The 10,321-nt window shown below is 37.2% G+C and overlaps 1 protein-coding gene across 1 annotated transcript; it reads right to left on the bottom strand.

The window, feature by feature from the left end:
* Window positions 1–252: 252 nt before the first annotated feature.
* MRPS30 (mitochondrial ribosomal protein S30) lies at window positions 253–7,157 on the bottom strand. Its single transcript, XM_012664746.1, has 5 exons — window positions 6,537–7,157; window positions 4,987–5,132; window positions 4,118–4,223; window positions 2,937–3,113; window positions 253–651 (listed from the first exon to the last, which is right to left on the bottom strand). Exons 1-5 carry the CDS (start codon window positions 7,117–7,119, stop codon window positions 362–364), a joined length of 1,302 nt encoding a protein of 433 aa, XP_012520200.1. The 5' UTR covers window positions 7,120–7,157; the 3' UTR covers window positions 253–361.
* Window positions 7,158–10,321: the final 3,164 nt, after the last annotated feature.

Genomic DNA, 10,321 nt, shown 5'->3' with positions numbered 1-10,321 from the left:
CATGTTCTACTGAATTGATTAATTCTAATCTTCTGTAGAGCATTCTTTTAATTACTGTTGAATTTAGTATGTTAGCATTTTACTTAGGATTTCTGAATTTATATTAAAATGTGCATTTAATAGCTCAATAGCTCAATTAGTCTTACCAGTTAGCCATATATAAATTATTTTTAAACAAATATACATCTATTTTTCACTGTAGACGAATTTGAGCGGAATGAGAAGTCCAATCAATCACACGCTGACATAACGTTTGTCTCAAAAATCAATGCTTTTAATATTTGACAGTTACAAGTCTCATCATTATTGTTCCGTCAGTGAAATTTAAATGTTCCCAAAGTTCTGAATCAAATGTGTTTTCTTAGTTTTCCAACAGCTGTGATTTGTCTTCTTTTGGTCTTTTCAGTAGAAATTGAACTATTTGAAGTAGAACATCATCATTAAAACCTTTCACATCATTCTCTTCAATTGTTTCATAAAGAGGCTTACTTTGTGTCCCCCAACATATATTTTTACGAGGGTTATTTTGATTAGCTTGTGCAGTCAATGCCAAAGTATTTAACTGGTAGCAGAAAAAGGAAAAGTATTTTCCATCTGTAATCACGCCCTGGGAGACAAAAGGTCGAGCAACATCTGCTTCGCTCCAGAATCCTGTAGGAATAAAGTTACACTGAAATTTACACACAGAATATATTTTACCTAAACAAAACAAACACATTAGGGGGCATCAAATGTCTTACAACCTAGATATTAAATACTTTACTTAGCAAATTCCAGATCTCAGAGTTTCCTTATCTTCTCTATTCTAACCCTATATTCCATTCTGCATCAAGAATTCTTTCCTTCCCTCTAGTATCCCCAAACTCATGATTCATTTTTTTCAACAACTTCAGCCTTCGACAGCTTTCAACTTTAACTTTATCTAAGAGCAGCAAGCTCTATCTATGCAAATCCCTGCTACATCTGGTACTAACTACATCATTATTCACTGACTTCAAATATGTTCAAATTTTCCCCATACCAGCAGCATCTACCATTCAATAACCATTCTGGACATTTACTTCACTAAATCCACACAAAAAAAACCTTCAGAAAAAACTGTCTAAGGATTTCAACAATATCCTTACATAAATTCAGTATCCTCCTTTATGCATTTCAAAACTGGTTTCATAAGTTGCTGTCATTTTGCACAACATGTCATATGTCATAAAGTTCAGGATGCCTTAATACTTTTACTAATTAAATTTTCTGGTTGCTTGTTTGTTTCAAGCTGACTGGCTTTAATATTTTTAAACCCAACTGCCAAAACCAAGTAGTACCTTTATTTCTCCATACATATTTTATTTTATCCTTAATGGAAAGAGCCAATGAATAATATTGTTAAAATATGAAATTAATTCTACTGTAAAAAGAAGTACTTTATTTTTCAGGAATAAACAGTGCCATTTTAACATCTTCAAGAAAGTCACCTCTCGGCCGGGCGCGGTGGCTCACGCCTGTAATCCTAGCACTCTGGGAGGCCGAGGTGGGAGGATTGTTTCAGCTCAGGAGTTCGAAACCAGCCTGAGCAAGAGCGAGACCCTGTCTCTACTAAAAATAGAAAGAAATTAATCGGACAACTAAAAATATATAGAAAAACTTAGCCGGGCATGGTGGCGCATGCCTGCAGTCCCAGCTACTCGGGAGGCTGAGACAGGATTGCTTGAGCCCAGGAGTTTGAGGTTGCTGTGAGATAGGACGCCACGGCACTCTAGCCCGGGCAAAAGAGTGAGACTCTGTCTTTAAAAAAAAAAGAAAGTCACCTCTCACTTCTTCTGATTCCATCTACTATTTCCATTCTCTCCACTCAATTCTATTACAGAAATATAAGTCAATAGTCGTGAGTATAAGGTTAAAATACACACATATATAAAGGAAAAGGGTATGTCTGGTAATAATATCAGCATTAAAATTTCTCCTGGATATCTATATAGGATTAATTTAGTTCATATATTACTTTGGGTTTTGGAATAAAATCCAAATACCTCACAATGGGCTCTAAAGGTCCTCTATGTCATTCTCCATTGTTCAGCCCCTCCCTTTCTTCATCAGCCTTCACGTCATTCCTTAAACACTTCAAGCCTTTTTCCACCTCAGAAACTTTTAGTTGACATTCCTTTTGCCTAGAAGTGCCTTCCCCCTGATTTGTGCATACATAGGCAGCTCTTCACCATTCAGGTCTCAGGTCAAGAGTTATTTTTTAGAGATCTCCCCTGAATGACTTTATTTAAATTGATTCTTCCCCATACCTCATTTATGCCTGCTCCCCATAAATCATCCTACCTCTTATTCTAGTATATTTTCTCCATATTGTTACTGCTAGATGAAAATATTACATGTTTATTATCTTTTACTCTCTCACTATAATATAAATTCTAGGAGAGCAGGATCTGTTTCATTTAACACTTCATCTCCAACACATAAAGTGCCTGGCATATAAAAAGCATTCACTATTTACTGAATGAACAATCTCCTAATCCAAATCCTGGATATGGCCCATAAAGAAATTATATAGGATAGCCATGATTTAACCTAAATATTTTATACATAAAATCATTTTCTACTGTCAGAAAGCTGTTATCACCTACAAAGGGTGGACTTAGTTGGCTACAGAGTTTTTGAAATACTTGCAAAAACCATTAGAAAAAGATACATTCACACAGGATGTGGTCAGAGTAAAAGATCAAAATAACCACCTAGGTGTAACTTGCAATTTTCAACTGTAAACCTTTTTTTAAATTATGGATTTTAAAACAACTATCTTTTATGCTAATGGAAGTTGTCAAAATGTTAAGAGTCAACCTACATATAACCCAAATAAAACAATTTGCACTATTAAGTTCTTAAAATGTCATAGATACCTTCAAAAAGTGATAATGCTGTAAAATTAGTTTTACCTTGATACATAGCTTGTGCTCCAGTCCAGGCAAAAAGGCTTGCTATAGCATTAGCTCTAAAAACAACTTCTATTTGATCAGCACGGTTTTGCTTCAAAAGCCTTTCCCTTTTTAAAAAGTGGGGTAACAGATGAAATTGGGTGTGGCCATAACAGCGTGGATCTGCTGTTTTAGAGCCTGAAGAGGAAAATAAAAACATTTCAGATAAAATGCACATGAATAACATCTGCAGCACATGTTTTAATATTTGTTTCAAACCCATCTTTCTACTCCATACATCACATGTTCAGTACTCAAAATACATAAATGGAAATATTAGTTTATTTTATTGATTATAATTAAGTTAAATTTCGCATGAAAGCAAAATTTCTCCGTCTGCTAGCCATCATAAAGCCCACACCATGACACAGAATAAGTCTAAAGAATATCTGTAAAAGTTTTATAAAATCCTGTATTTCAATTTTTTGAAATCCTTTAGCTTTGTTAGTCTCCTTGTCATACTCAGAGGATACCAACACTTCGTGACTTTAAAAACTTCCTTTATCATTTAATGTAATGATTATATACTTCATAATTTTTTTAAAAAATGATTTTTTTACTGCATTTCTAAGTAAAGCAAATAGCAATATTTCAGGAAATGGTGACATACTTGAATTTAGTGGTAAAGTCTTTTCAACAAAAAGTTTCCCACAGGTCACTCCCTAAGACCATAGTGACTGAGAAGGGGCTGATTTTCAGAGGTCTGGAGGACTAGTATAAAGCCTTCTTAAAAATATTATTCAAGTTAGCTAGGAATTAAGAAAGAAAGAAAAAGCAGGTACAGAATAAGCTACATGAGGGCAGACATCGGGTCTTGTTAATTTGTGAATTCCTGACAGCTATCACCATGTGTGGCACAAACACATTTTTTTATTGATACTTCAGTTTTTTCCTAAACATCTTTACTTTTGAAAAACTACGAATTACTTTTTCTATATATCAACAAAGCCTATTGGTATAACTATTTTTTAAATTTAAATACTACTATTTCAATAGAAGTAAAATTTCAAATGGTAAGCTGAAAGAGTACTTTCTTTCCAAGTATATTGCCTGTGGACTATCTGAACCTTAGTTAATGCTCCAAAATCGTGTAAGACCCTCTGAACATATTTATGGAATGATATGTCAAAAGAGAAACTTACCAATAAATATGCTGTTTTCATACTGCTGTTTAAATAATGGAAGTTTGTCTGGTTTACATTTCATAACAGGGATTTCTATGGGAACAGAATAATCCAATGGCACAAACTTAAAGAAAAAGAATAGACATACTGAATTCACAGCAACATTAGTATGTATTTTACTCATCCTCTTATTATATATAAAAATCTTAAAATGAGGTGTTTTCTACAACATGATTTCATAATACTAACATCTAATGATGGGCCAAATCCAGCCAGCCACCCATTTTTACAAATAACATTTTACTGGAACACAGCCACACACATTCATTTATATACTGTGTATGGCTGTTTTTACACTGTAAGAGCAGAAGTGAACAGTTGCAATGGAGACTTATGGCCTGCACAACCTAAAATATTAACTATTCTCAGAACTTTACAGAAAAAGTATGACAAACCCTGACATGGAAGCATTGAACAATATTGAAAATATACTTGTTTTTCTCCAAAACAACTAAATATATGTAAAATGACCCAGCTCATAACTGTAAAAATCCCTTGATTTATGACTAGCTAGTATAGTCACTATAAGTCATAATAATTATAAACTATTACCAGCACTTTTATATTAAGAGAAAGAAAAAGATCTGTACAGTCCTACAAAATGATTGCTTAACCTGTCACTCTTAAAATAATTCTTTGACCTTTGTGGAATACACCATAAGCAGGTTAAAAAGCTAAAAAAGATTTCCAGATGAGATGTCTTCAAAGGAAACTTAAAAGACAAGAGACCCACCCCAAACATTTTATCCCACTAAATCTATTACCTAATCTGCCTATGACATTTCCTACATAAGATGTCAACAGATACACATGCAATAAATCCTTACCTCTGGCAGTTGCTTGGATATTCGGATCTGGTTGTGTGGTTTATCATTTATTTGGTATCGCACAGCATCCACTCGACCTTTTCTATGACCACGGGGAATAATTTCTTCACCACACAACCAGTAAAAGTTAACTGGGCGTTTACAATCTACCAAAAGATATTCAAAATGTTCTCATCTGATCATTTAAATAAATTTTGTTATGATTAGAACACTAAGGAATACTAACTTCAAAACAGACAACTTAAGAATGTGTATAATTTAAAAACATATAAAAATTACTGATATAAGATAATCTGGGTTATGAGATAATTTAACTTTATTATGACTTAAATATAACACTCAAACATTTACTATCTACTTGTGCCATCATTATGCCGAACACTGTAACCAAAGAGGTTTCTCAGTTAAAAGTAATGAAAATAAGACTAATGGGAATACCACTCACCTGAAATAAAAATAGTTTTATAGGAGTAAGCTGTTTTATGAATTACCAATTCAATGCTCACAATTACTCTAAAAGGTGCATATAGTTTTCATCATCTCCATTTTATATAAGAGGAACCTGGGTCTTGACAAAGTTAAGTAAACTTTCCAGGCCACCAATTAGGAGTAGTCAAAGTCCATGATGCTTTCAAGACCACTTCCTTTCCAAACCAAGATGAGAAGTAACACGCGCACTACAAGGCTCAGTTGGGCAAACATCTACAGTCATAATAACATTAATTCAATCAATATCAAGACACCCACTAGGAGGTAGGTATAAAATGAACATGTCAGAAACACTGCTTTTTAAAATTGTCTATATGTTAGTTATTTTTCTCGTCGGCACTGTACAGTTAAACAGAAGATACTGATTGTTTACTGGGAACTCGGAATACCTGGGTTTGAAACTAGACCCCACCCTCCAGTGTACCAGCTATAGAGTGTTAGACTAGACACATTTAACATTTCTGTGCTTCAGCTTTGTTTTTTTCTTTTTTTACAAAACAGTGCTACCTACTATAAACGGTTGTTGTGAGGATTAATTAATTGGCACATAAAAATTTAGAAAAGAGCCTGGCACATAATATTGAATAAATGTTAGGTATTTTAGTTAATACAGTATTTAATCTTCATAATTCTACGACGAAGTACTATTACCATAATTGTCATCTTGAAAAATGAGAATAAGCTAAAAGAGGTTAATTTACATATAGTCGCTTAGCTTTTAGGTGGAAGAGCCAATAGGCAACTCAGGTCCCACTCTCTAAGCGCCCTTTCTCTTAACCACCGCCGCTCTTCCATGTGGCTGGACACCCACAAAGCGGAGTCAAGGACTGGAATCCTGGAGAGCTCAGGCTACCGGTCTAGAGTTGAACAGCTACTTGGTGGCAGCGCAGTCTCCAGATTCCTAATGCAGAGACTGCTACTAAACCAGGCCGCCCCCAGCTAGAAGGGAAGGGACTAGAAAAAAAATGGACCAAGTAAAGAAAGACATGAAGAGGGGGCAAATCTGTGGCGACCCAGTACAATCCCCATCTCCCGTCCCTCGTGACAAGTCCGATGCTCACCAAGGGCGGCGGTGGCCAGGGCCGGGTTGTGCGGGCTGAGCAGGCCCAGGAGGGTGACCACCAGCTGATCCAGAAAAGGCGAAGTTATGGCTTCATGCACCTGGTGGCGGTGCACGCGTCCCTTGCGCCGCAAATAGAAGTGTTCCTGCAAAAGGCAGTCAAAGGCAGCGCCCCGCAGCGCCGCTAGGTCCAGCCCCGGCGCGGGTTCGGGCTCCGCGGGCGGTAGCGGCAGACCCGACAGGAACACGGTCTTGGTGAAGCCCTGGTACCAGCGGTCGGCGTTCAGGGAGAAGGTCTGCGGGTAAACCATGTACTTCATGAACTGCATCTTGGTGAGGATTCGCAGCTTCTCGTCCACCGACTCCGCCGCGTGCACCGTAGCCTGCCAGCGCTCCACCCGCCGCTGCCGGCCGGCCTTGCTGTCGGCTGTCATGGAGGCCACAATCGGCGGGTACCGCGCGACAGGGGTGGCCGCGACATCTAGGCCGGTCGACTCTGGAGCCGTGGCTGCGGCCTCAGCCGCAGTGTGTAAGGAAAGCCCCGGACCGCGGAGCACAAACCTCCAACACCTGGCCGCCGCCATTTTCGCCCGCGGTTCTGTGCCCAGAGGTCAACTTCAGCAATGGTCCCGGGACTCTTGCAGTAAGGACCAATCGGAAAGCGAAATATTAGCCAGGCTTAGGAGGCCGATTCTCAGTGGACGTTGATACGTTGCGTCGTTCATTTCTTAGCCAATCAGATTGCTTCTCCAATCGCGGGCTGGAATCTTTATAGATGAAAGGAGAAATTGTGTGCTTGAGGGTTTTCCTCCGGGCTGATCGAGGAGGAGAAGCTGACGCGTAGGTTGCTTTTAGAACCAAGGCAACCTTCTTGCCGTAACCATTTAGGAACATGCTGCACGGAAACTTCAAGCCCTTGATTAAATTTACTGGTTTCATTTGTGTATCCCACACCACTGCTTTTCTGTTTTAGATCTAGCGATGGGTACTTATTTTTGATAATAAAGTACTAACATATGTTTCGATATAAATGATCATTTTAAAAAATTATTTAAGCATCACTCATATGTGACTCTTTACTACTAATCTTTGGGAAAATAATTCCACATATTTGTCTGTGCTAATATATAGATAATTTTTTTAATGGTATTTATTTTAAAAGGGAGGGAATGTATTGTTACTTGGATTTAACTGAGAAAAAAAGAAAATAAGAGAAATTTAAAACTACTAAAGAATTCTGTTTAAATTTTGCTCTGCATTAAAACCCATTATTAATTCAGCATGAATTGTTCCTAGTAATCTGTGAGCTCCTTGAAGAAGGGACTGCTTTATGTTTTAATCTTCAGCAACCAATCAATGCCTGTGCATAATGGATGCTCACTAAATACCTGCTCAGAAATATGATGGAAATCACTCAAAATCTAAGCTTATTTCAGATAATTTAATTTATTGATTTGCTCTCCTACTGTAAGAACTGGAATAATATCGATTTGGATTTATTGTAATAACTTGAGGATATTGAAAACCAAACATCTTGTTGCTAAAAGGGACTTACAATTACGTGTACTTTTAAGTTAGAACTGATGGTAAAATTTAACTATGAAATTACAAGTTGATTAAACTGACCTTTAAAAATAAAATATAATGGCTCAATTTCATTAATAATACCTTCTCTGAGAAGTTTCTAGCAGAATCTCAAATATCCTTTTGACCTTAATAATAAAAGAAGGACACAGAAGTCTTACGATCTTTAAATCTATATTCAGTATTTAAAAGATAAAAGTGGCTGGGTGCAGTGGTCCTAGCACTTTGGGAGGCCAAGACATGTTCCTCTAGTCCCGACTACTTGGGAGACTGAGGCAGAAGGATCACTGAAGCCCAGGAGTTTGCCTGGGCAGTGAGCTATGATGACATCACTGCACTCTAGCCCAGGCGACCATGTCTCAAAAAGAGGGGGGGGTAAAAGTGAGGTGCTCAATGTTATCTAAATTGAGTGACACTTTTTTGTGTGTATGAATAATAAATACGCTCTTAGAGAACGAATCATAGAAATCCTAGGTCAATATCTATAGAAATTTTCATACTATTCCTGTATAGATATTAGGATTAGAAATTAGAGCTAGAGACCAATTAACACTAAAAGACATAATTCTGTCAGTGTCTTTATGCTTTCTTGGTGAGCAAATCAAAATAATTCAAATTTCTTTCAATATTTACTAGCTATCAACATTATGAACCAAGGATGGAAGCTGTGGGAAAGGGCGAGCAAACTTAGTGAAGGATAGAGCAGGCGGGGCCAGAGGGGAGGTGGGGTAAGGCCAGAAATGGGCAAAATAGCACAGCGATGAGAAAAGACAAAGTCAGAATCACAGGAAGAGGGCTTTCTTTTTAGTAGGATCCAGAGCTTTCATATTACTTAAAAGGAAATAGACATAAGGCTAAAGTTATATAGTATGGTAGGGGCAGGATTGGGACTAGAACTTGGATTGCCCACCTCTCAGTCAGTTTTATTTAATGAATTTTATTGAATGCATTTTATGTGTTAGGCAGTGACCTAAGTGCTCAGAATACTTAGTGAACCAAACGGACAAAAGCTTGTACCCTAACAGGGAGACAGACAATAAAATATAATCATAATAAATAAATTATATGATGTGTACCCATTTTAATACCCATCTCCTCTTTTGAATAAGTCTTATCAAGTGAATGCTGAAGAAGTCACCAACTGCCAGAGTGTCTTATTTTTGGACTACTCTGTTCATTCATTTATATTATCATCAAAGATTTATTTAATATTTAATCTATGTTAAATGTTAAGCATAGAAATAAATGAATATGATTTGTCCCTCTTCTTGCAGTCTTCAAACCATAACTGTGAAGACCATTTCATAAAGAGATACTTCAAATACAATGTAATAGATGCTACATTAAGAATATATACAAAGTAGTATATAAATTAGTTTTTCATTATACTGAATTGAGGTTGATATTTCCATAACTTCTCATTCGTTCAATTTTGATTCCTTGAAAGAACATAGATTGGTTGTGGCAGATGATTTTGGAACCCAATTACCACCTTCTTGTCCTTTTCTTCCTTTCTAGAAGAGTCTTGTGTTCAGGCATTTATTCTCCAATGTGCTCTGGAAAGGCGACACTTTCATCATTCCATGAAGTAGATCATGATTAACTGGAACCAGTTGTGGTAATTCTAGCCACTTCTCAATGATGGCTCAAAAATGGGCATGTGACCCAATCCTAGTTAACAAAGGCTGAGGGGAAATTTTTCCTGAAGACTTCTGAAAAAGATTTTTCTCTTTGATGAAAGCAGACACCCTGTCTTCTTCACCAACAATTATTATATCTCCATGTATTGATTCAGCCATATACAACCATAAGAGGAGACATCAAAGAAATGCTGAGGATAACAAAACGGAAAGACGGCCATGGTTTCTTTATGACATTTTCATGCTGCTGAATTAAACAATTGTGTAGCAAAAGGGTTAACTCGCCAATCTTGGAGTGTTCAGACCCTGTTCATTCCAAAGAGAGGTCTGGCCCTGGAGCTCCTGGGAGATCCGGAAACCCTTGAAATATCATGCTTGATGAGAGTATCTTTGTGTACCTCGGGGTTTTGACCACCCATTCTCAGCTTGACTTCTGGAGGGATGAAAGACTGAGTGAGTAAGACACTCCATGTCTATGCGACTGACCCCTAATAAAAACCCTGAACACCAGTGCTCAGGTGAGGTTCCCTGGTTGGCAGTACTTTGTATGTATTGTCACATA

This window comes from Propithecus coquereli, unplaced genomic scaffold, assembly GCF_000956105.1.
Source record: "Propithecus coquereli isolate 6110/MARCELLA unplaced genomic scaffold, Pcoq_1.0 Scaffold91, whole genome shotgun sequence".
In the NCBI taxonomy this organism is placed as follows: Eukaryota; Metazoa; Chordata; class Mammalia; order Primates; family Indriidae; genus Propithecus; species Propithecus coquereli.
This window is presented reverse-complemented; position numbering and strand designations above follow the sequence as displayed.

Excerpts from the sequence above, each read along its gene's own strand:
- MRPS30 (XM_012664746.1), bottom strand. The coding sequence starts at position 7,119 with ATGGCGGCGGCCAGGTGTTGGAGGTTTGTGCTCCGCGGTCCGGGGCTT. Across the intron at positions 4,224-4,986 it reads TATCCAAGCAACTGCCAGAG|TTTGTGCCATTGGATTATTC; the intron begins GTAAGGATTTAT and ends TTTTTCTTTAAG. Across the intron at positions 3,114-4,117 it reads TGAAAACAGCATATTTATTG|GCTCTAAAACAGCAGATCCA; the intron begins GTAAGTTTCTCT and ends TTTCCTCTTCAG.